Below are 26,459 nucleotides of genomic sequence, written 5' to 3'. Positions count from 1 at the left end.
AAGACAAGCAGATAATGTCCAGGTCATTAAAGGCTCAGACAGAGTATTTGATTCTGACAGAATTAAAGCCCATGGGAGGGGAGGAAATGTCTAGATGGAGGAACTTAGTAGATACTGACATGTGAAGGTTTACATAAAAACGTTACATGTTCGATTTGACAAACTGGACTTCTTTCGGGTTCTTAGTTATGAGAACAGCAACAAAATGTAAGACAGTTAAAAAACCAGCATTGGAGAGTCTGCTGTATTGTTAGCAGTAAAGGCAAAGTCATGGTAACACCAGGGAAACTCCTCGCTGCACTGTTCAAGCCAATGGGGCTGTGACTGATGTTTCACTTTCAAATGTGTTTCTTCTTTCAGGGTGTGAACTGTGTCTTCAGCAACAACCACCTAGAAAACTATGCATGACTGTAAAACCGGTCTCACTGCGCCATGGCTACTGCCCATAAACAACTCCCTGCCTGCAGATAAAACAGTGAGCCCAGACTCATCAGGGTCATGTAGCAACCCTTGTGTTATACATAAGTCCATACCAAAGTTAAAAATTCGAGAAATAAAGACAAGCGATGGCTTGAAGGGTGTGATAGTTTATTTAAAAAACAGAAACAACAAAACAAAACAACAGTAACAAATAAAACGGTACCACACTGATCATGTGACCAGTATACACATAATGGCTTTTCTCTTGGGTATTAACATTGCAGTATGTTTAGATACTGAAATGTTTCAATAGGACCAAGAACGTTAGAGAGTAAGGATCTTGGATGAAAATGGACACTAGTAAGTCTGGTGCATTAACCCACAGAATTCATTTAAAGTCCCATGAATCGGTGAGATCATGCTATGTGGTTAGGGAGGAGGCAGCATGAACTTTATACTTCTTTGTACTTTTATCTTTATGATTTAAGGTATGTCCACCCTGGCTAAAGCACAATCAGACAAGACCCCTCAGGCAATGTCCTTGCTACTATTGCACAAGTTTAGTAACTTTATTAAAAGAAAAGAAAAAAAATCAAACCACCATATCAAAACAAAGAGGCAAATAAATGCGACGTTCAAATCATTTGAAATTCAGAGAGCTTGCTTCTTCAATACCAATTCAAACTTAAATGATATCATTATAGCCTCCAAAATTCTGGAGTAAAATTAATTTTTAAATATATATGGGTTTTCTTTATCTAACTGTACTTTGCAATCAAAGAGAGAAAGTTGCTTTTTGAGAGAGCATGGCTTTTGGCAACAGTCCCACATGCCTGTCGTAAAGACTCGGCCACGTGATGCCACGCCCACCTCAGAGTTCTGGAGTACAAGGATTCGACCAGAGGTCAAAATGATCATCATCTGTTCTTAAAATGTCAACCCATATGTGATTTCTTCGTAGAAAGCAAATGTGCTGTTAAGTAATTACCCCGCTCGACTTTCCTTTTTGACCTTTCTGCAAGCTGACCCTTTGGGGTGACTGTGACTCACCCCCTCTGAGACTGGCCTCTGAACCCTATGCTACCATTTCAGTACCAGGGTTTCTGGGGTGGTGGAAGTATAGTTCACAGGGACAGCAGACACAGATACCTCAGCCTTCAGTGACAGTGTTTACATCTGTAAACTCAAGAATCACAATATTTAGCTCGGCAACTACAAAAACATTTGAGATTTGGGCATTTCACACCAGAACCTCTTTGTGCTTTTTAAATGAAGCTGCTTGTGAATTTTTTTGGTATTTATCGTCATTTGCAGTTCCCTTCTAATAATAAAAGACAATATTCAAAATAATTTTTAAGGTTAAATGTTCTGAGGGGGGATTTTATCAATATTTAGTTTTTAAAAACAGTATAAATCAGTATTTTTTTTTCCTTCAGTACTGGAATAGTAGAAATTATTTCTGGTCCCTCCTTAAATCAACCAACAGCGCTTCTCATTGTGTACAACACTGAAATTTACAGACATCCCTGAAATTTTTTTTTGATTAAGTAAACGAGTGAATCACAGTGGAGTCTCATTCAGTTAACAGTGTAGATCCATTTGAAATAAAAACAAAAAGCTGAACAGGAAAAGAAAATTTCAAGCTAAAACAGAAAAAAAAAAAAAAAGGAAGACAGGAGACCCTCCCTCAAACTAAGACGGAGTGCGTTGTCACCCTCTGTTTCTATGCTTTCTCCTCCTCCTCCGCGTGCTAAGGGCATTACTGAAACCCTCAGGCCTGGTCGGTCTGTGTGACCCTTGAGTCGAGGCCCTTACTCCACTGTCAGGGAGCGCGGTGCACTGCCTTTTCTCTGAGACTTTACAGCCAGAGACGGCAGAGCGTCTCACGCCTCTGTAACTGCCAGCATCGTACCAGGCGACGCTTCCTGTGCAAAGTGATGGCCACTGGTTCTCCCACCACCCCCAGAAAAGGGAGTTTTTCATCTGCTTGTCACCAGTGTGCCCGCCTTTCGCTCTTCCCATCAGAAAAGTTGGGGCTCAAACCCAGGTGGGACAGAAAGGAAAACAAGAGGTCTAAAGGCACAAAGTCGCATAGCTGCTCCAGCTGGAGTTTGTAAACAGAGAATAGGTTGAATTTAGGTAATCTCGATCTATGAGACTAAAAAGGCATCCACAGCAGGCTTTTATCCAGCCAGCTTCTTTGAAACTCTTCATGGGTTTTGAGGTCTACAAAGTATACACTAATATACCCATACTTTAAAAAGCAATAAGGCAAATAGTATAATCATTATCCAAAAGTTACAATGGTAGTGTAGGCATACATAGTATAATTTAGTTACAAAGTGTGGTACTGTTTCTGCTACATAACCATATTAACTGCTTCTTCCCTACATAATTATATATCCAGCCGGGTTTCAGCTGAACACAAAGCCGTCCTTGTACCACCGCCTATAGTCGGCAACAGCTCCTAGAAGGCCGTTTTTGTTCTGCTGTGGAAATTATCCTTGAACTGAAAACAAGAGCGAGGTCCCACGTGCAGTCATTAGACGCTGTCGTATTTGTGAAGAGCTTCTTCCAACTTCTGGGTCACTTTTTGGAAAAATATTATTTGTTGTTGTAAAAAATGCTGCATCTGTGATTTAAAGTCTCTTACTCTAATCTGATGGAAGTGATGAATCTCGGCCAATGTGGCGAAGGAGATAGTGTTACAGCGGTCTTGAATGCCGTCCGCTTTTTGGACCTCCATCTTCCCTTCCTCCACGTGTCGCCTGCTCTCCTTTACTTTGGTAAGAGCTCCTGTGGTCAAAGACAATAATTAATTAAAAACCATACATACATACCTACATACATACATACCTACATACATGTGCACGCATCCCAATGACATAACTAAATATTACGCAGGAACTCGGGTACTGGAAGTACTTGTCTAAACTATTTCAGCATCCTTTGGGATTCAAAATGGTGACCAATTCATAAAGCAGCCTGACCAGCGTTCTAACATCCCTTACCAAAACCAACATCCCATATTGACCAAGCCTCTGTAGTATTTCTTGGCATGCTATACCTAACAAAAAAGGTGCAAAAAGATATCCTTTTAAAGATAAACCCCAAATCCACACTTTTTGTTTTTACGTTTAAGATTATTATACGCAGGCATATTAAGAGACTCCTTTGTGAAATAATACCTCATAAAGGACGGATTCCCTTTCCTGAGGGGGGGAAAATCTCATACAGAGCTACTACTGTATAAGGCCAGAGCCGTCCATCCCTGAAACATGTCAGTACCAACTGGAGCTGGAAGTCAGGCGGTGGTGGGGAGGGCAGGGGAGGGGCCTGGGCAGAGCTGCCCGTGTACAATGAAGCTGTCAGATTCCCAAACCCATGCCAGGTTTACTGAGAGCCCATGCCTAAATGACGCGCCTGACAGCAGGGAAGACAGACACAGGTGTGCCTCGTCTGGCTGCATCTTCTTCAGGGAGACCACACCGGGACACTTGCATCTTGAATGATTTAGAGGTACAGGGGCAGTGGGGTTTAAGTTTGCTCTAATGACTGCTTCGGAAGGTCACCAAAAGTACCACAGCTTCTTATCTAGTGCTGCGGGGGCGGGGGGGGGGGGGATCGGTCACGTTGGCAGGCGCCACACAAGCGTGGACTCTCCCCCAGAAGCACAGGCCACACGGAAGGCAGAGGCAGGACGTGAAGGTATCTACCGGTTTCAAGGCTCACCATGCGCATGCTCACATGGCCTGGATACACTTCAGCAGTTTTAGAATGGAGATGTCCAAAGGCATCTAGAGCTCAAAGACTTAAGCCATCAAAAGGCAGAGACTAGAGAGTGTGGAAGCCAGGAGTGCGACCCAGCAGTCTGTGAGAGTCGCCTGAGGAGAAACCTCTTCAGGAGGAGCTCACTTTTACCTGGGGAGGCCACCTCCCCACCTTGTTTCTAAGTTCCTTGAAATCTTTAGATTAAGAGAGTAAACCAGTACTCAACTAAGGCTAAATAAACAGTGTGCTGTTCAAAATGCTATGTTAATATTTTTTGTAGAAGGCACAGGATCACTTCACACATGCCTCGCTCTACCATTGAGCTCGGGTGTGGTCCTGCCCCCTCCCACCCCCCACCCTGCACCCCCCACCCCCCATCCCTGTTCACACTATCCAGGGCAGAAGTGGAACTCCGCTGACAGCAAACTTTACCATGAAAACGCATGTCTGTGGAGGAGGGCGCATACCATGCATTTTTCACGAGCTCTGTCTAAATGAGATCTTTCACTGAAATGGGCAGAACCCCAGAGCTGCCGGGTGCAGCCCAGCAAGGGCAGACATCCATCCACCCTGCCACTGAGCCCCAGAGCTGCCGGGTGTAGCCCAGCAAGGGCAGGCACCATTCCACCCTGCCACTGGGAAGGATGCTTAGCTAGGCAGAGAGGCAACACATGGTTTCAAGGCTCTCAGCCCTCACCCCGCCCAGCTAAGCCAGTATGACACCTTCAACACTTCTCCTAGCCCGGCAGCAGCAGTGACCCTTTAACACGTGCCTGCTGTGCGTCGGTTGTGTGTTTTTTTGAGAAAGGGTCTTACTGTAAACTCCTGGCTGAATAGGAACACAAGGTATATCATGGGGCTAGCTCCCTTTGTAGACTGGGGGAGGGGAAAGAGGGAGGGAGCCCACAGGGAACGGACTGTCTCCACCTCCAGATGTGCGCCTAGCCTGGCCCTACCTGCTTCATGTTAAAAAGACCACACCCAGCCACGTGCCTATTTGCAGTACAGTGAGTTGTCTCTGTTTCGTTTGTACAGGCTTCCCATATATGCACAGATATAAAAGATGAAAAGACCAGGAACACTGAGAGGCAACACTCAAGAAAAAAAAATATTTCAAAAGACTCCCAAAGATATAAAAATGTGCATTTTAAAATGGCAGGGAGAGGACAGTGGAGGCCTCTGTGACTGTGTGCCTCTGGAAGCCATAGTCCAGGCGCAAACACAAGAGACAAGCTCTACCACTGACCACTGAGCCACAGCGTGCTTCCCAGGGCCGCAGCTGTCCGCTCCGCTCAGGTGCCTGTGCGATAGAGAACAGCTCTCACTGTGGTCTTCTGGCTTTTCAGCAGACGGGAGCTCAGGAGTGAAACACTGCCCAGGAGTGTAGGAATGTCCCCTAAGCTAAAGGCTAAGGAACTTGAGCTTAAGACTGTCAAGGCTTCCTAGGGTGAGTGTTCAAGGGGCCAAGATCAAACATGGCTACTGCAGCCCCAGCCTTCTGTGAGCTCACCAGGGAACCCTGTGACAAGCACACTCAGGAGAGGAGCACCAGCCAGACACAGTGAAGGGTACCACAGAGCTCAGAATTCTGCACGGGAGCCAGATGTGCCTTCCCAAAAGTAACACAAAATGTGTCATGACAGAAAACGCTCCACGGGCTAGCTTTCCTACGGTGGCTCAAAGGGTCACCTAGATGCCATGTATTGTGCTAAGGGGAGTGGGGATACAGGACGGAGATAGATTAGGGAACAGACAGTCAGTAAATGGCCATTGTCAAAAACAGCCCTAATATATGCTAGGCACCATGCACACTGCCTCTGCCCTTGCTACAGCTTACAGTTCCTACTGGAACAAGGGAAACTAAGGGTTGTTCGCCATGTGAGCCTGAGAGTCACCCAGAGACCCCCATCAGAGGTGGGACCGGAATGTCTAACTGAACTCAAGGCAAATACCGTAACTGTGCAGAGAAGGAGCTGGAGCCTGAACAGGCACGCGAGGAAGGTGAGCAGAGGGAGCCTGTCCTACCTGCAGCTCAGCCAATGCCTCCCTCCTGGCCGCATTCTGTGGGTATGCACGCACACGACTCTGTGTGTGTGTGTGTGTGTGTGTGTGTGTGTGTGTGTGTGTGTGTGTACACGTGCCTGTATGGTTAGGGAAGATGGACATGAAGTATGGACATGAGTGGTGCCCTAGTTTATCATTTCCACCTTCTCCCCTTACAGCAGTATTATCTTGCAGCTTGGAGCAAGTCTAGAGTTAGCAAGTCCAGCGACCTTCCTTCCTGTCCCCTCTCCTGCCAGAGCACCGGGATCAGCAGCAGGTGAAGCCACAGGCAGCTTTGTGAAGATGCTGAGACCCAGGCCCTCAAGCTCAGCGCTCCTACACAAAGGACCACCCCTCCAGCCCCTGACTTTTTTAAAATGTGTAATTGAAAAGGCACTCTGAATGTATAAAAGAAACTATATCTGACATTTTCCTTTTACTCACCTAATTCAACCTACTAATTGAATCTGTAAAACCTTTTACACTTAAAGATGTATGGTTTCCTTATCTTAAATATTGAAAAAGCACCACTACAGTATTTGAAAGTCTAAACACAAACTCAAACCTGAAAGGGAGTTTTTGTTTTTCTTTTCATTTTCTCCACCTACTTAGATGCTACAGAAGATGACACAAATTGTCAACTCCAACCCAAAATATTACCACACAGTTGCTTTGGGGATGTATGGGTTTATTTGACGGGCAAACCGGACCATTCTGGCAAAGACAACTCACTATTGTAAAAGGACAGGGAGGAGTGTATGGGAGAATGAGTGCAGGAACCAGTTCCACGTGGAATTCCAGGTGACCCACTTAAAGTCAAGTTCGCTGGCATAGTGTGTCAAGTGTGGGACAGAGAGAGATGAGCAGGAGGCGTGTCCCTGAAGAGCGTGGCCCCAGTACAGGGGCACAGATCACTTTTGAGGTAGCAAGGTACACACGCCTGAAACAGTTGAGAATGTGTGAACCGCATGTGAAGGTGGGAATGAATGGGAGAGCCGTGTCACAGAGCCCGAGGTGGCTCGCACACCCCCGGCCTCGGGCTGCACAGTAAGACCCTGTCTCAAACTGCACTGGCTCTGTCACTTACAGTGTCTTTTAAATGAAATGTCTCTTAGTTCCTCCCAGAACTACTTTTCAAAAGAAAGCAAGATGATTAAAAATAAAACAAACTGGTAGAATTATACTGAGCCAGGTACATCAGGAGCACATGACCACGTGTTCTGAAGCCGCAGTCTGCCCCGCCTCCCCTCACTGAGCTCTGTCTCCAGACAGAGGCAAACACATCCCCCACCCCCACCCCACCCCAGAGCACGAGGTGAGGTGAGCTACCAGCACACAGGGCCAGGACTTGGGTTTTGAACAGTTGCTCATTCCCGCAGCTGACAGTTCTCGAGCTGGGGATTCTGAGGAACGCTTTGCATCTTTCCGTGTTTAACATGTTAAATATCAAAATAAAAGCAGATTGCAAAATTTTCCATCAAACCTTGCACGTCAGGAGAGCTGGAGAGAAGAGGTGGGCAGAGTCAGAGCAATGCGATGCACACTGCAGCCTGCTGAGGCGCAGGAAGGCAACCCTGAAGCTGTCTCCAACCCTGGAGGTGGGTAATTAAAAGCTAAAATCCCTACCCAGAACACAACAACAAAGGTCACACATTTCCATCAGAGAATCGACAGGGAAAACAACGGTTTCAGAGGCTCCGCTTATGTGGCTCCTTTAGGAGGGGCCTGGTCCCTCACATAGTACCGCCATGTTGCGTAAAACCCAAGAGGGAAATGAAAGGAGGGGTTAGAACTGATGTGGCCGGGTCTAAGGTCAAGGGAGCACTGCTAAACCAGAAGTCCCGTGATGCCCATGATTAGGGAAGCAGTTTCTAAAAGAAAGAAAAAGAACACACAGGTCAGACCAACAATTGGCAAGTGAACAGTTCTCAAAGAAGTACAAACAGACGAGACACACATGAAAAGATTCTTAGTCATCAGGAAGACATAAATCCTAACCACAGTTAGAGTGGACGTCACCAAGTGACGAGAGAGGGAAGCGGATGAGAAGAGCAAATGCGGAGGGCGCGTGGTTACAAAGGGTTGGTGGAACTTAAGGTACTGCAGCCGCTGTGGAAAAGCAGCACACACACCACAGACACCTCACCTCGAGATTACCACAGCTTTAATCACAGGAGCCAAACGCTGGAATCAGCAGAGGTGTCCCTCAATACAGACACGAGTAAGGACAATGAGGGCTAGAGATGGAGTATTATTCTGCCACAGAGAAGTACAACTTGGGGCTGCAGAGATGGCTCAGTCAGGTCCTTGCAAGTCTGAGGACTTGAGCTCAATGGGGGGGGGGGGGCGGCAGGGGCAGGGGCAGGAGGGTCTCTTGGCTAGGGTAGAGTCTCTTTGGCAGTCTAGCCAAATCTGTGAGTGATTTCTGGATTCGGTGAGAGATCTAACAGAGGTACACACTGGCGTACACAGCAACACTTCAACATTGTGTCCGTTGCAGGGGAATCCCACGTTAAGTGAGATATAACGCTGACTTTAAAAGACAAATATCACATGTCTCCCATGCAAAAATCTAGATTTTTTTTTTTTAAAGAAGACATAAAAGTAGAAGGGGAACTACATGGGAGGAAGGGGCGGAGACAAGAGAACAAGAGGATGTTACAGTGAAAGCCTGTTCCCATGTAGTGAACTTGTGCTAATAAATAACTGGAAAGTGTATAGGCGACGGTGGGAGTGGATGCTAATGGACATTACTGGGCTAACAGACAGAATTAGTCACACCTGGATAACCTGGGCAGGAGACACGCTGACTTTAGAGGGTCTACCACAGAGCAGGGTTTGCTCCTCAGCAGCGATGCGGGGACACTTGCTCCTGGATCAAAGGACTTGCTTCTTTCAGGAAGGTGGTGAAACCAGTGTAGCCTGAGTCACCCTCAGGAAACGTGCTCCTGACACAGGCTCCCAACATAGGAGGGGCCTTAAAGCTTAAAGAGCTTCCCCAGAAGGCAGAGGTAGCACAGGCTGTCCCAGAGCACCAGCCAGCCTCTAGGACACTCCAATAGCCCCTTCCTATGAGAGGCTCTGAGAGTCGGACAAAGTGGCAGAAAAAGAACACACTCACATAAAAAACTTACATTGTGGTGGTCTGAATAAAATATTGGCCCCCATAGGCCCATAGGGAGCAGCACTATTAGGAGGCGTGGCCTTGTTGAAGGAAGTGTGTAGCTGTCCCTGTTGCCTTAGGATCAAGATGTAGAACTCTAGTCAGGAGATGGTTGTTCGCACTTTTAATCCCAGTATTCAGGAGGCAGAGACAGGCAAATCTCTGTGAGTTCTAGGCTAGCATGGTCAACAGAGCTCCAGGACAGCCAGGGCTACACAGAGAAAACCTGTCTCAGAAACAAACAAGAAAAAAGAGATGCAGAACTCTCAGCTCCTTCCCCAGCGCGGTGTCTGCCAGCATGCCGTCATGGTCCCTGCAAGGTGAGGACAATGGACTAAACCTCCGAAACTGTCAGCCAGCCCCAATTAAGTGTCCTTAAAAGAGTTGTCATGGTCATAGTATCTCTTCACAGCCCTGACTAAGAGACATGTTGAAAGGGACATTTACACTGAGTACATGGTTGATTTATTGAATTCGTTTGACAAATCATCCAGAGTCCTCTATAAGAGGACCAAAAGTTCATTCAGCTAATGATTTATTTCTAAAAGAGTAGCCAAACCAAAGCCACAGACAGTGACCAATCACCAGCCCCATCACTTCAGGCCTGACAGACTTGAGAGGCAAGCTTCAGGTCAGGCCCAGGTGCACAGAGTATCGCTGTGCTGCGTTTCCTTATTTATTTAAAGCTGAAAGGTGCTGGGAAGTTTTTGGTATAATTCCAGAATCTTCCAAGAGGCTGTCCCTTGTCCAGAATGTCCCAGGGCTATGTGTTTCAAAGAGCCCGCCATGCCCACCTGCCAGCCAGCCTGGTACTTGTCACTTTCGTCCCACACAGGAGTCTGCAGGGGACTGCTAACAGCTTTGTGGGCACCATGTGAGCGGAGCGTCTTAGGCTAGCCCGCCAGCCCATGCCTGCATCGCAGGAGCAGAAGCAGGGAGGACAGCTGAACAATTCCAGGCCAGCCTGGGCTAGAGACCAGATAGTCCTAAAGGACCAAGAGGGACCCTTCCACAATCCATATTCTGAGAGTTAAGAGGAGGTAAACCAATGTTTTAACTTTGCTGTTATGAACAAATTCTCCTTAACTCCAATACAGACTCTATGACTGCAAACTTCAGCAAGGTTCATGCTCACACTTACCCTCCCCCACTTTTGGAAGGAACTTTGCCCCACATTTCCAATACTAGAATCAGCTCCACAGACCAAGGTCTCGGATCCACTTCCGTCCTCTTCGTACCTCAGTGTGTCACCAGGGGAGGGCCCCTTGCCAAGTCTTATCCACGAGCAAAGTTTGCATGTTACTCATGTTGCGATGAATACTGAGGCAAAAATTTAATGATTAACAAAGCCTATTAATATCACTACATTAAGGACTCACGACTAAGGAAGTCGGCACCAGTGACGGAGTGCTACACTATTTACAAAGGATGTGGTCATAAATGGTTTCCCTCTGTAAGAAGCTACTGCTTCGCGAGCACTGCACATCACTGCCTTCGCAGACTTGGGAGCACTACAGCTCTCTCTGGTTTCAGTGAACCCTCCTCAAGCCGGGCCAAGTCACCAAGCACCCTGGCAGACCAGCTAGCGCCTCGCTGGGCCATGGGGGACAGGCAACTTTCCTAGCATAACTGACCCAGCAAGAGAGACAGGGAAAGGCCCTCACAGGCTGTATACTGCCCAGGAGCTGCCCCAACCCCATTTAAAAAATTGCTAGGGCTGGTGTGGGGCTCCCTTTTGTTGCCCCCCCATTCTCCCTCTGCACCTCAGCCTTCCTGGTTTTGTCCCTCAAAAGCCATCTACACAAAAGGCCCAGTCACTAAGCAACAGGGATCCAAAGGCTGCTTTTTCCCTTGAAAGAGAAAAGGGGGAATGGTGGTAAAAACTCATTTGATTTCAAAATCACGAATGTGCCAAAAACAAAAGGTAGATTTTCATATGGGCTTTCTCAGAAAACAGAGGCCTCAGGTTAAGGGGCGGGGCAGAGGACGGCACAGGGATGGGATGGGTAGCGTGGACATGGCCTGATTATTTTCATTCCCCTATGCTACAGATGCTGAAAGAAAATGCTAATTTAGCGAAGGTGACCTACTTCCTTCTCCTCCCCTACTGTCCCCACGCCCCTCTTCCCACCCTTTTGGTCCTCCCTTTGGGTCTCCACCCACTGACACATAGGAACCTGGGCAGTTTGCTCGACCTTGGCCAGGTAGGGCCCCCCTTGCCCACGTCACAGGCAGCAGCATCCACACTGCTGCAGAGTTCCACGCATTCTAGTCAGCCCAGGGCTGGAGTACGCGTACACACACTCTGCGGGCGAACACAATCATTTGCTTGACTTGTATCAGTTTTTGAGACATGGACCTACGAGGCCAGCCAGCTTACCCTTGAATTCACAATCCCTAAACTCGGCCTCCCAGAGTCCCAGAATTACAACGCCTGCTCCCAAAACAAGGTTTTGAAGGGCTTAAACGCCACGGAAGCCAAGCTCTGAAATATTTAAAGGTAAATTAATTTGAATTCACTTTCAGCTCATAACTGCGCTCCATGAAGAGAAGTCTGGAGTTATTGTGAGACAGCAGAGACAGGAGTGAGCAACCAGGCTGCTTCTTAACAGCGGAACAGACTCATTTAAAGAATTCCATTCTCTAAGTTCAGGTTGGCCCTAAAAATAAAAAAGTAAGTTGCTTGTTCGTGGTAAAAGCCTTGCTTGCTCTACCCTGCAGAACCAGCTAGCACTGTACTCCAGGGACGGAGACACACACACACACACATACACACACACACTCTCACTCTCTCTCTCTCTCTCACAGGCGCGCACAAACACACACACACACACACGCACTCAAACACAAATGCACGCGCACACGCACACACACACACATGCACTCGAACACACATGCACGGGCGCGCACGCACACACGGAGCTCCGGCACAGAGGAGGGCATCAGGCGACACACTCACTAACGTTCAGTTGGCCTCCTTCCCCAGTGAAGCCTGAAGCCTGAAGCCATGGGTCTCTTGCAGTTTCTTTGGTAAAAACAAAATGTCCGCAGCTGGAACTTCCTAAAGGTTCTTCCTGCTTTAGCCCCCCGGGAGATACTAAGCCTGGGTCGGGATCAGCTCGGCCCTGGGCTGGATCTCTGGAACCAAGGAGATTTTACAATACTGTGCAACAGCAATTCCAAGAGGATTCTACAAACACAGTATGCCTTCCATTCAGAAGACCAGATCCCAGGGTGCAAAGGCTGAGCACTCTATACAGATGAAGAAGACTTAAAAATCTGAGTATAAAAAAGGCAAAGCAAGCATTACTTCTTTTCTTGAATGCTTTCTGGTCATAAGACCTCACTAGGCAGTGCCAGCCAGCTGCTGGCACTTATGGCTGTCCCCATGGGCAGGGTGGGGGCAGAGCCAGGCCAGGTCTAGTGGGAAGCTGGAAGCCCAGGGCCAAGGTCTCCAGGAGGCTGGGCTGGGAAGGCTCCCAAGGGGACAGTGTTAACCTGGAACCACGGGAATAGCTCTAGAGGACGTAATTTTGCTGTCTAGTATTTTCCCCTCATAGTATCCAGCTTATACCTTAATTACAATTCCCACCACACAAGGGGAGCAGCTCAGGTCTTCTCTTACATCTTTCACTGTGCCCACTCCATGAGGGCTGCCCCCCCTTTCCCCAGCGCCGCCGCCCCCCTCTAACCAACCAACCAACCAGAGACAAAAACCGAAGACCCAGAAAATGTCGAGTTTAAAGATGTACTCAAAATACGCGCCTTGAAGAGCAAGAGAATTAAGAGATGGCCCGTGCTGTTCTTGGTTAGAGTATCCCGTTGTGCACAACAGGAATTGAGGGCCCGGTGAACATAAAGGCATAAGCCCCGGGCTCCTGGGAGGCTCTGTCCTCACTGTCAAGATTCATTTATGCTGCCAGCCTCAAGCAAAGGGGCTTCTCTATGGGTTTATTTTAGCCAGAGCCTCTCTTTATCTTCATATATCAAAAGAATCAGAGTTTTTCCTTTAATTAAGACAATGATGGTGGCCACTGCGGTGCACTCCTGCCAACCAGCATTAGGCTGAGGCAGGAAGACATCCATAAATTCAAGGTGACCTGGGCTACATAAGGGGACCAGTCTGAAAACACAAAACAAAACAGCCTGGACCGCAGGACTTCCTACAGTTCCTTTCCAGCCTGCTCCGGTCTCCTCCCTCCTCCCTCCATCTGTCCCTTTTGCTGGTCTCAGTGTTTTCCCAACACCCAGACTTAACACCCAAGGTAACACAGGCTCTGCCACATCCAGCGCCATACCAAGTACTGCCACTCGAGCTAGCAGATGTCTCAAGTTCCCTGCTCCTTCCCAAAGCTGCACCACGCACTGCACGGTGGGCCTACTCAACAGCCTCCTCTTCTCTGCATGAGCATGCGTGGGCAGAACTTCCTAAAGTTCCTACGGAGAACCCCGGGCTTCCAGAGCAACGGCTCCTTTCTTTGCCACCTATGAAGTGGTGGTAATAGAGGAGTGTCTACCTCAAAAGCTCCCGTGAGGTTTAAGTGGGTACAGTGAACATAGAACATGGAGGGCCGTGCCTGGTACATGGTGAGTCTTCAAAACATGCTAGCTACTTTGAAACTGAGCAGGGCGTCACGATTTAGTTGAAAAACTTCTACAGGCTCCACCTGCCAACAGAATCAACTCTATTTCCTAGCAAGGATTCTTCTGGTGAAAGACACACCAGTGTCAAGGGGAAAGATTAATTCAAATCCTGCCTTTGACTTGTCAGTGATCTAGCCTCAGAGGTGAGGATACCATCTGGAGATAACACTCCCTGGGGGAAGTTAGCTACCTGAACTGGATTAAACTGCATTGCCCCATCATCCACCTGGAGTCAGTCTCTGCATGTGTAGTGAGCTGACTTCAAATGTGAGGCATCCTGACAGAGCAGGCAGAAAGGAAAGGACACTGAGCCAGCCAGCCCTGAGTCAGTTACACCGGGAATGCCACGTCACCATGGGTAAAGGCTGGAGTGCCCACCTATAGCCAAGCCACTGGGTCAGGCCAGCACCGGTAATGGAAGTGGGGTCTGCAGAGGGGGCGACGGCTCTGCCAGCACCTTCACTTCGGAAGGCCAGTCTGCACAAGTGTGATGGAACACATCGCTACTATTCAATCACCCAGATTACAGTGACCTGTTAAGGCCACCCTAGGAAACGAATACGGGAGCTAATACCAATGCTTAAAAACATTAGGCACTAATACCATTAAAAGACAGATGTGAAGCACTTGTTAAAGAACTGTGACAAGATGCGCCACCCCCACCCCTGTATGCCCGGAATAGTGAAAGTCACAGCGCAAACTCGATGAACAGCAGCAATACCACTCGTATCTCCATTCCACTAACCTGCTTGTCCTTTAACAAGAGGCTCAGATAACATTTTCGTTGAGGGCTAGATAGTAAATCTTTTAGGCTTTGCAGATCTACAAGCAAAACTGGGGTTATTATACAGGCACTTGCAGAACCATTAAAATCATAAGCACCATCCTGAGCTCAAGTGCTGTAAGCAAGCACTTCCGTGCACCTGGCCCATGGGCTACAGCCTACAGACTTCTGCTTAAAGCTGTCTGCCTGCCGGCAGCTACGCTAGTGGTTCCAGACTTCATGCTCGACAGGTCATTTTGTGTGCCCTCTCTGCAGACAGAAGTTCCTGTCTCCTCTTCTCCATCCCATGACACTGAGCTCCATTCAAGATTTTACTATGTCTTGCCTCAATTATTTCAAAAGCTTCTCATACCAGACACCTGTCCAATGGACATGCTAACCTGGCCATATCACTCCCTCCACCACAGGGGACAGCAGCTGTAAACCCCAGAAACTCAATGACAAGGACTTTTTGAAAACTACTAATGTCCACACAGTGTGCATTTGACATTCAGATTCAATAGACAGACGGGCCCCAGCTGATTCTCAGAGGCTGCCAGGACTGATTTTTGCATACAGTTCCTTTAGTCTGGAAAGTTCCCTTACTGCTTGCAAATTTACAATTGCTTCCAAAACTTATTTTAGAATGGAACTGTGCAACTAAGAATACCTTCTCCTGATCCACTTCTATCAGTGCATGCCACGACTGCGTTCCGTATGTACACATTCCTTCACAGACTTCGTGGGTTCTAGTACCAAAGGCCCAGCTGTTACACGCTTATCACACCCATTCTAAAGCATATCCAAGACCAAGCAGGTACTTTCGATCCATGGTCTTCTAAAAGTCAAATATGAATATCTTTCAAAGTAGAAGCCAAGTACCCTCCGCCCAGACCATGCAGATGGCTAACACAAGCTGACAGACAACCCTTCTCTCTCCATCTCCTGGATTCCCATACACTTCTTCTGAGGTAGATTTGCCTTTTAACTGGATCCTCCACACACACACATCCTACCAATAGAACAGTGAATTGCATGAGGCACCACCTGCTCAGCGTCTGAGTTCCAGGAATCCGAGGTCATCAACAGTGTCAATGCACACACGTCTTTGTGCTCCGAATTAAACAAAAAGGGCCGCATAAAGAAGTGCGTGTTTGTGAACTGTACCTCTACATGTTCAAACACCAAGCAGTAAATAGAAAGAAATATCATGAGGTACATATCCATTTTCCTCCCTCCAATGAATTTTAGAAAGTCACTTCAAAGCCACGTAGAACTATGACTTTAAAGTCACTTACATATTAATGACTTCATCCATAAAATATATGCAGATTCTATCTTCAGATCCTGTGCACTTTTACATGAAAAAACAAAAGTATTCTCTAAGTCACTGAAAACATCTCTCTCAAAGTCAGCCAAGTAGTTTATTAATAAGTGCCTTCCTCATTAACTCTATAAACTTGTATTAAGCACTTACCACAAACATGTAAGTCAGTGTAGCTACAGAATGCAGAAACACAAAAGGGAGAAACAAAGACCAGACAAACACCAAGCCCTACCCAGGACTGCTTATAAAGGGATGCTTCCTCAATAGAAGCCTCCAAGCAGTGGGTGCAGGTCTGGGGCTCCTGCCTGTGCCTGTGCCAAAAGGAGATGCAGGACCCAATGCATCTACGAGGCTTAAACAAATATCCCTTCTCCCCTGCAGACTGCACCTTCAATGCAGATTTTGATAGGCTGGGACCTCCTTACCACTTCTACTAGCTTCCTGTTTGTACTTTCTCCAGTCTTGACGGAGAAATGTCCAAATGGATGCCATCCCCTCACTCAGGGTCCTGAGAGCTTCCGTCTTGCTTGAACTTTTAACACGCTCTGGCAATGACCCACAAAGCTGTACCAATGTGATGTTCTGTGATGGCCTCTCCTGCCTACCAGGATGGGCTCTAGACCCAACCTTTGACCTCCTGGCTGCTCTTCAACCTTCCTAGTTCTCAGCTATCCAGGGCCTGGTTATAGATGAAACCCTTGCCTGCACAGCCCTCTACTGCAATGCTTGTAACCTCCCTCCTCTCCCTCCTCACCGCGCTAACTCAAACCCCACCTTCTCAATGAGATCTGCGTTGACCGTACTCCTCTGTGCTCCACCCCGCCTCCTACGCCCTCCTCCCCTGCTGCACTACTGAACACAGATCATTCACGCGCACACACAGTGTTGTGCAATACGGTTTGCTGTGTAAGCTACACAAGGGTGGCTATCACTTGGGTCACTGATGTAATCTTGGCAGCGCTTAGATCATGATGTCTACTTAAATATTTATGCAATAAAAATCGAGCTTATTTTTTTTAGAGGCTCCTGTATAAACTTGATGATTTTGCCTTTCTCCCAGTGACCATCACCCAAACAAATAAATAATGCAGAGGAAAATCCAATCACATCAAGAGTCACAAAGCTGTAAGAAAAAGGGTAGGAGTGAACACCTTGGTTGGAGTACTTGCACTAGAGTTTAATCAGACTGCACACCCACCCTGACGGCTAGTTCTGTCAGTCTGAGTGGATTAAGGGCATTTGTGACACACATCTTTAGCCTTTCACGCATGTCTGTGAGGGGCTAATAAGAAAGAGGCTGGGTAGGTCTCACACTGACTAAATAGGGAGAGGGAGAAAGCCCGTCTTCCCCTCTGCTCCCGGTTCCAGAGTTGGAAGCAGGCAAGAGTCTGAACTGCACACTCCACCATCATGAACTGCATCTCTCCCAGGGTGGGGGTTCCGCTTTCAAACACAAGTAAAATTAAGCCCCCTCTTCCCTCCCTTGGCTTCTTATCAGGTGTTTGGTCACAACATGAAAAGCAAACTATTTTCTTGATTTTCTTTTATTTAGGGAAAGGAGATTGCATTTAGAGTTAAAATAAAGTTCTCTCTGTATGCAGAAAAAAAAAAAGCATTCCAACTGATTGCTTTGCGGCCCCATTCATTACCTCCCTCACTTGGGTTCTAGAATTTGCAGATGTTTGCTGGGAGCCCTCAGAGGGGCCGGGAAGCCAGGTACTTTCCCTCTGGAAGCATCTGATGAATTAAGCTGATCTGAACCTAACACTGTCAGCTTATAAAGGATTGTCACACTCCCAGCCTGCAGTCACATGAGCAGACAAAACACTACTGAGACCAGCCTGAAACAATGTTTAAATGTTTCCTGCAGTCTTGGCTCGGTTTGCTTTCAATACAGAAATTATGTTAGTCACAATCAAAGTGAAAATCACCTAAACAAAAGCAGTCTCTGGGGAATTCAGAACACTGTATCTGTACAGATGTGCTCAAAAAGGATGTTCAGAAAGGTTGAAGCCATCTGCTCCTGCACACAAGTAATCTGATGTAGGAGGGTCGATAAGAGAAATTACCTAGTGTGAACAATATACTGACCACTCCAGATAATATCTCCATTTATCCCGCTGATGCCAGTGGTATCTCTGGGTTCACTACAGAATCACCTGATTAAAACAGAATGCCCCAGTGCTGGCTGTACTAATGATCCCTCCAGTTCTGTACTTGTGTCTGCAGTTCCAGTGGTGGCAGGCTGCTGAGAGGGAAGGTACGCTTATTTGAATTGTGTTGTGATGGAAATTAATTCCCATTCTTTTAAAGCACCTTCCTGTTCTCAAAAACAGACATGTGGTAAGTAGCTACCATGCACTGCAAAACTTCATCTTCAGGATGACCTTGAGGAAGTCTCCCTCCTGGACACTGAGGAATTGTGGAGGTTCCAATTACCTGTTCAGAGTTGGTTCCCCTCACTCGTATATGAGGCCCAGCAGACTCCACCACAGCAGTCCGGACAAGCCTGGTGCACGGCCATGAAGCTGCACACGAGACTTCTTGACCACTGCAGCTCAGCTGTCAGACCCAAGCCATGCAACCTCCCTTGTGCCACTGGTACCCTAAGAACACACCCTGTTTCCACTATCCCCACCCCAGGTTCTCCACAAGCTGGCACATCACCACACTGCCACAGCAGAACGATCACCCTTTATCAGTCGCCCAGAACTCACTGAGAATCCGAGGGCGCTGTCTGTGCCTCCAGGAAATCTAGTCTGCAGCTAAGCACCAGCCGCCAGGCGGTCCAGTCTCTGGCTTCTGGGTACAGCCGCATTAAGCACGGCCCAGCTTCCAGACCACTTCGCTGGTGACAGTCATGCATCACGGGCTTCAGAAATGGCTCCACCCAATCTAATCATAAATTCTGGTTTTAAAACATTAGAAATAATACACATTTTTATACAGCTGCCAAAAAGGAGCCTCAGTTTAGGGGAAATTTCTTGTTTCCTAATGAATCATAGAGTTTCTTGAGCTTGGAGCTCTTAAGGTGACCTGTCGGGGTGTCATTTTCCATCAAGAAGGGAGTTCTATGGAGCCCAGGGATGCCAAGAGTTCCTGGTGGAACTGGCAAGGAATCAAAGTCCCTGCCTCCTCTCAGTTCAGCTGTGATTGACTTCCCCGTGGGACAGTCAGGACTGTGGGGTTCAAAGTTTAGAAATCATTGGCTGGGAAAATGCCGAGGCCTCCATCCAGCTGCTGGGCAGGATAGTCATGGACCAGGAGCAAGAGTGGTCCCCTCTACTTCAAAAACCAAAGGTTACCTTAGTTCTGCTAAGAAAATGACAAACTGGGCTAAACAAAGGTTACATCTGGAAATGAAGTCAACAGCTGAAGGGGAGGAAGAAGGGAGAAATGACCCAATCGGGATAAAACAGTTAAACTCAAAGAAGGACCGGCCTCAATTTCTGGCCTACAGATTTCAAGAGGATGAACTTGCAAAGAGCCCGCCTCCTTGACCCTCTCTCTGTAAGCCTGGCACCACCTTCTCCAGGCTATTTTTAGCCAGGAGACAGGGGCACTGAATGAAAGCGGGAGCACCAGGGCCTCACCTTGCCTGCCCTGCCTGGCCTCTGGCTATCTTTAATTAATGTCTGAGGGCCACAGGGCCAACCCTCCTCAGGTGGGTCAAAGGCAGTACAGTGGTGAAATCCTACCCAGCAGGACGGACGGGCCAGCTTCTGGCCGCCCAGCCTCAGGTCCTGGGGCTAGTTTTTGGTTGAAAAGGCAGTACCACCTGGAACATTTAGAGAGCAAAGAAATGAGTTTGCAGCATCAAGTGATGAGTTTGAAAAGCAGGGCTCTCTTTCTCTAGTCACGAGGCACAGACAAGGTCTCAGCAACAGACATCTCTGTCACTGTTGAAAGTCCCACAGAGCAGCACAGCTGTAGCTCTCTCTGGAGACCCCTTTCCTAGGATCCAGACAGGTTATCTGTCAGGGTGCAGCATAGCCTGACGCCTGTTTCTCTGCCCTGCGTGGCTCCCTTAAGGCCTGCCGTCCACATTTACAATGGAAGATGAAACACGGTGTCTCCTCATTTCACTGCTGTGGCTGTTCCCTACTGTAATACCCAAGAGATGGATGTAAAACTTTTACCCCCTGGGTTGCTTTTACCCCCAGATGTGGCTTTGATTAACTGGAGAAGCCCATCCTATCTTTGGAAACCAAACTGAATGTGCCATGACTCCCATAATAAGCGCTCTCCCTCCCACAGACGGCCTCAAAGTCACTGGGCCCCAGCATTATCAAAGCACGCTGCAGGCAGGAATGATAACCAGAGAGAACATAGAACCCCACCACCGAGGGAAGCAAAATCAAAGCCACGGGGTTCCCAGGTCAGTGACCGAGCTCAGTACACACACTGCCTCCCAACAGTAGTGTGTGCACTGCTACAGAGCTGACAGGACTCCTGTTAAGTCAGGAAAAACTACCACTGCAACCTGAGCATATTCTAAATTTCCATCCAGCATGACCACAGACTACAACAACCCCCCTTCGGCCTCCACTCCACTCCATTAAACTAAGCAGGTCTATTTAGCTGCGAGTCCATTAGCTGATTTAAAGATGCAATTCTAGAATTATCATTTAGCCGATGGAACCATATGGCTCTATTCACTCGTGCTCAAAGCACTAAGCTACAACTTTTGTTAGCCTGAGCAAAAGCCAGTCACCATATCGAAGAGCACGCACCCTCATTCTGTAGTGGGGGTCCCCACCAGGATGGCTCAGAGTCCCAAAGGAGGCCAGTGTTGTGTTCTGAGACACTGCTCCCAGGGTAAAGGACTGGCCAGATTGCAACAGGATCCAGCAGAACCTGTTTCCCCTCCCGGCTTCACCCATTACACTCACAAGGGAAGTCAAGTGTTGCCACAGAATTACCAAACAAAAAGAAAACTACCATGAAAAGGCACTGAAAGCTTACTGTTCGCCAGAGAATCTTAGGAAAGGGATTGCTGCGGCCACAGCCTATCAGGCAGTGCTGTTCAATGGAGCTCTGAACAATGATGGAAATGCCTGCGCTTCCTGCCCGACCTTCTGGCCGCAACTCACTTAAGCACTTGTTACTTGTAGCATGAGGAACTGAGGTTCTTTCTCATCAAAATCGACTTCAATTTACCAAGTATGTAAAATAAAGCACTGCGGTTTTTCCTTAAACAATGAGTACCCCAGGGGTAAGACAAATGTTTTGAATTTCTTAACTATAAAATTTCTTCCTAAACAGAAATCACCTACAACAAAACACTTTGAGCCGCTTTGAGTTTTTCTTGTTTGTCTGTTCTTTTTAGCCCTTTGATGTGATTATACTTTGAGACCTTGGATGGTAACAACAACAACAACCAAAAAAAAAAAAAAAGAGTCATTCCAACACAACAGCAAATATGCTGTAGAGGAGAGTCATCAAGTCCCCAAGCATGCTCAAAAAGCCTGCCCCAGGCTAGGGGGCAGGAGATTAACCTAGTTTGTACTTCCAGAGCTAGCATCCTTCACAGATACAGCTTGTAAGCTCTTGGCTGTATGCACGGGCCTAAGTGGCAACATTCTAAAGACGAGTCATCTAGACTCAGGCTCCTTCCTGTACATTGCACACCAAGGCAACAGCAGAAACAAGACTCAGGACCAATGCCTACAGATGTTTCATCTCTAGGACTGTTTAAACCACATAAAACGGCACTAGTTTTGAAAAGGAAGGATTCCCAGAGCCTAAGCAACAGGAGACAATCCAAGTTTTAGGATTTGGGGGAAAAAGTTCAACAGCTGACTAGACTAAAAGAACCACAGGACATTCAGGCCGCCCTTAGGAACAACACAGCTTTTCCGATACACAGTTTCCACAGCAGGGCTTGCCAAAGGCCTGATTGACAGTGAAACCCGCCAATGAGGCCACACAGAGGTGGCGCAGACAGACACCTGCCCGCCCCCACGGGTGTCAGCGCTTGTTCTGCCTCCTTCAGTGACTGCCAACTTTCTGTAGAAACTCAGGGAAATTCCTAAGTAGGCAGCCAGCATGTGACCTGACTGAAGGAATACCATGGAATTTAAATGGTACCGTCTTGCATTAAAGACTCAAAATGTCAGTGTCACTAGCAGCAGCCCAGAAGGTAAGGATTCATAAAACTTAAGAACACAAAGAATGCAGATGACGGTTAAACATTGGCCAGCAGCAATCTTATTGCTCAAAGAGCTAACTCAGTCTTAGACTGTATTTGTGAACTGTAAACTGTCACGAAAGTAGTTATTCTCAAGGTAACTAGTCCCACAGCTGTCCGCAGCACCAAGAATGGACTCAAGACCTTTGAACGTCCCCATCCCCCCACCCTATTTAAGAGTCCCAGGCCTTGTCACACTGAGAAGGGGAAGGAAAAGGGCAGAGAGGAAGGAGATGACAAGGAGACTGCGATTTCCAAATGGCTGAAGGCTTGACACAGATTTGTTCTGTTTGCTGCCAGAGAGACAATCGAGAGAGAACTTAGTTGAATACAAGAAAGAAAAAGCAAAGATGAGGAATGTTCACAAATGCTCTGTCTGTCCCCACGAGGCAGGGAAGTGAGCTGGTCACCCCCACCCAAGGCCAAATCTGGCTATCCAAGCACCCTTCCCCCAGCCCAGGGCTACAGTAGGTGACTCCCCCACACTGGACCTCCAGAGAAGGCCATGTTCTTACTAGCAACACCTCCCATCTCTCTCTATCAAAGGAGCCATTATATCAGAAGGCCAGCCAGTGAGTAACTTCAGGTCAGCCAGGCATGGCTGCTGCAGTTTACAAAAAAATCCTTTGCAAAGTCAGTGCTTTAACAAAAGCCAGCAACACACCAAACTACTAAAGCACTCTGACGCTGGGACAGCGAATTCTCGCTCTCAGACACAACACCCCTACTTCACCCCAGCATTCCTAAAGAACGGTCCAAATGCCAGCTGGTTACTAAACTCCAAACTCAAGAGAGAGGAGAGCAGAGCTCCCAAAGGTCACCGGCCTTTAGGCGGGTCTGCAAGCTGACACAGGACGTGCCTGTGCTGCCCCAGCATTGAGAACAGGGTTGGCCAAACTCCCCTGCCTCAGCAGGAACTGAGGGGAAGCCTGACTTACCTTTATTCCCAGGCATCCATTTTTCCTATAAACCCTCAGAGGGATGTCTTGCCTGGCCTGGGTACCCTGCTAATTCTACCCAGTCCCCAAGCTTACAGACCAGATCAGCTGATTTCCCTGCCTATTCAAATTCTGAAATGACAACACGGTCTGAAAACCTAGCACTCTGAAGGGTGGCAGTCACAGACTAGAAGGGGCAATCTAACAATCCACTGAAAAACTCGGTAAGGAAAGTCCCATCAGTCCACAACCCCGAGGATCCCCAGACATGGAAACCAGAGAGTGGTGCGCCTATCAACGTCACTGCTTTCTGCCCTAATGAAAACACCCCGTGCCACCTGCCCTACAGGCCAGGCTTTACCTTTCTGAACATGGATGATGTCTGGGAAGTTGGCCAGGTGCCCCTGATACAGTGCTAACAAGTCCATGACCGGGTCCAGGTCCTGCCTGGGCTGCTCAGCGAAGAGTTCTCCGATGGCGTCATAGGCGTCTCCAGTGAAAGCAATGGCCTGGTTCAGACCCGCGGAGAAGGCCTGCTGATCCAGCTCAAAGGCTTGGCTGAGGCCCCGGAAGGACTGGCCCACCTTCTGATACTCCTTCTTGAAGCCAGTCACCTGCTTGCGCGCGAACTCGTTGGCAGTGTGGTTGAGCTGCAGCGCGCTGTCATCCATCTTCTTGGTGAAGGATTTGAACCCGTCGATCTTGCTCTCCACCTCCTGCAGGTCCAGGGCTGCGGCAGGTGGTGTGCTCAGAGTGAGGAAGAAGTTGGCACCCACCATCTCATCCTTCTCAGCCTTCCGCTTACCCTGTTTCCAGGCCTTCTCATCAGTGCTGCTGGGACAGGTCAGGAAATGCTGGAAGACGTCGCACTGCGCCAGCACAGGGTGGCTGGCCATGTGGTTCATCCACCAGATCAGACCCTTCCTGCGCTTGGAGATGAAGTCCTCCTCGAAGCGTCCGGTGGCCTGCTTCTCGGGCAGATGGGGCACCGAGATGACGGGAAATTTCTCTGCCAGGCGCGCATACAGCCAGTCGAAGTGCTTATAGCGCCTGTGCACGGGCACCTGGGTATGCGTGGGCACCAGCTTGTAAGAGATGTAGCTCTTCATGCCCTTAAACTTGGTCTGCTTGGTGGGGTCGTCGATGGTGCACTGGAAAGGGTAGGGGTTCTCCTGCCACTCGGGGCCGTAGGGACCCAGCACCACGCACAGCTTGTCCCCATCCTTCACGAAGCCTGACGCCTCTCCCAGCACGAAGGCCTCCCCGCCCGACTTGACGAAGGTGGAGAAGCGATTGAGGTTACGGCTCACCGTGGCCGAGCTCTTGGCTCCAGACGCTTGATGCGGCGGGGGCGCCGAGACGCCGCGTGAGCCCAGCGACAGGTCCGAGCGTGTGGACAGGCGGTAGCGACCGGCCGCGCCGCCGCCCGCCGACGACGAGCCGTCGAGGTCCGGGTACGCGCCGCTGCCCAGCGCGCCTGGCTCGTCGGCCACCGTGGAGCTGTCGTCCCACTCGTCATCCCAGTCATCATCGCTGCCTAGGCTGGCCTGGTAACCACCGTAGAGCTGCTGGGGCGACGGCTGTAGGGCGCCCCCGCTGTAAGGAAAGCCGGCGCCCGGCGGCTGGAAGGAACCCGGCGACGCCTGCGGCTGCAGCAGCGGCTGGAAGGCGGCGGGCGGCGCGGCGGGCAGAGGCTCGAAGCCGCCGGGCGGCACGTTGGCGTAGCGGGCCGGAGCTCCCGGGCCGCCGTCGGCCGGTGGGCCAGGCTCGGGTGTACGGATCACCTGTACGTAGGAGGCCGGGAAGAGCCCGCGGTCACCGCGGCTGTTGATCCCTTCGAGCCAGCCCTCGATGTCCTGCTCGCTGCACAAGCTCAACACCTCGTGCTCCCGCAGTGAGATCTCACCGGGGTTCTCGGACTTAAAGTCGTAGAGCGCCCGGGCGCGCAGCGCCATGGTCCCGAGCCCGGCGCCCCGAGCTCGGGCCAGTCCGAGGGCCCCGCGGTCAGTATCCGCGTCCCTGAACGCCGAAGGGAGCTTGGAGGGCAGCGCACGGTCCGCTTCCCGCTCCGCTCTCGCCCTCCGTGCAGATCCGTTCTGCTCGCAGCAGCGACTGCTGCTCGGGGCCGCCGCCGGCCGGGGGCGGGGCCCGGGCCTCCCACGTCCCCAGCGGAGATAATCCATTGCCGAGAGCCGCGTGCCAGACAAGAGCAAGCGACGGCCGAGCAGCCGTGCTGGCGCCGACTCTGCGGCCGCAGCTGCCCCCTTGTGGCGGTTATGGAAAAGGAGCGAGCTCGAGTGACCACGTGGTGGGTGGGAGAATTTCAAAAGTGAATTATCTGAAATTGTTTAGATTTTTACGTCACAAAATGTGGGGTGGGTTTTTCTTTGTTTGTTTTGTTTTGTTTAAAGAAAGTAATGTATCAACGATAGCCAGCTGTCCCCTCTCTGACTGCTCGGAGTAAATGCTCTTTAAATGACCTTAACCCATGCTTGTAATAAAGGCTTTCGCAAAGAAGATTAGCTGTTGCACTGATAAGTACGTCTTTGCCAGGGTTAATATGTAGTAACTCACAAGATACTCCCGGAAGGTACAGCTCCCTTCCTTCCGGTTCTCTCTGATCTTGTAGACAAGGAGTGGATACGGACAGGGACAAAGTTCGGGAACATCCTTGTTCGACCAGAGGAAAGGGTGGGGCAGGGAGAAGCGGAGAAGTCTCCAGGGAATGTGCGGAGTGTGTTCCAGCATTGACTGGCTGTATGACCTTGAGCGAGTCACTTGCACTGCCCTTATCTCCTAGAGTTTGTGGCGCCAGTGACAAGGTCATTCTTATCTTACAGGTGAAGGAAGTGAAACGCTAAGGTACTTGGCTAAGCACTGTTCAGTTGTTTGCTGTAGCTGTTTTTGGGGGAAACAATCTCTGACCTCTTTCCTAAAGAGAAATAAGGGTCCTAGAACTAGTTATAACCAGAATAGTTATTGTTGTGGTACACAACCCGGACGGCCCCCATGCTCACAACTTTAACACTTCCCCCTAGGTCATTGACGAGGCCTCAATAAATTTATGTTAAATAGATCAAAACTCACTTCCTGAGAGTTTAATCAACGACACTATCTTGTGGTGCCTTGTTTCATATCTTTTCCTTCAAAATATAATTTTCCCAAGGCTTATTTTCTCATGCTTTCCTTACTGATCCTAG

At 48.9% G+C, this 26,459-nt stretch overlaps 1 protein-coding gene across 1 annotated transcript; it reads right to left on the bottom strand.

The window, feature by feature from the left end:
• Positions 1 to 571: 571 nt before the first annotated feature.
• Snx18 (sorting nexin 18) lies at positions 572 to 25,368 on the bottom strand. The gene is made up of 2 exons (XM_052159512.1): positions 23,621 to 25,368; positions 572 to 3,216 (listed from the first exon to the last, which is right to left on the bottom strand). Exons 1-2 carry the CDS (start codon positions 25,212 to 25,214, stop codon positions 2,963 to 2,965), a joined length of 1,848 nt encoding a protein of 615 aa, XP_052015472.1. The 5' UTR covers positions 25,215 to 25,368; the 3' UTR covers positions 572 to 2,962.
• Positions 25,369 to 26,459: the final 1,091 nt, after the last annotated feature.

The sequence above is a fragment of the Apodemus sylvaticus genome, chromosome 16 (assembly GCF_947179515.1).
Source record: "Apodemus sylvaticus chromosome 16, mApoSyl1.1, whole genome shotgun sequence".
Classification (NCBI taxonomy): Eukaryota; Metazoa; Chordata; class Mammalia; order Rodentia; family Muridae; genus Apodemus; species Apodemus sylvaticus.
This window is presented reverse-complemented; position numbering and strand designations above follow the sequence as displayed.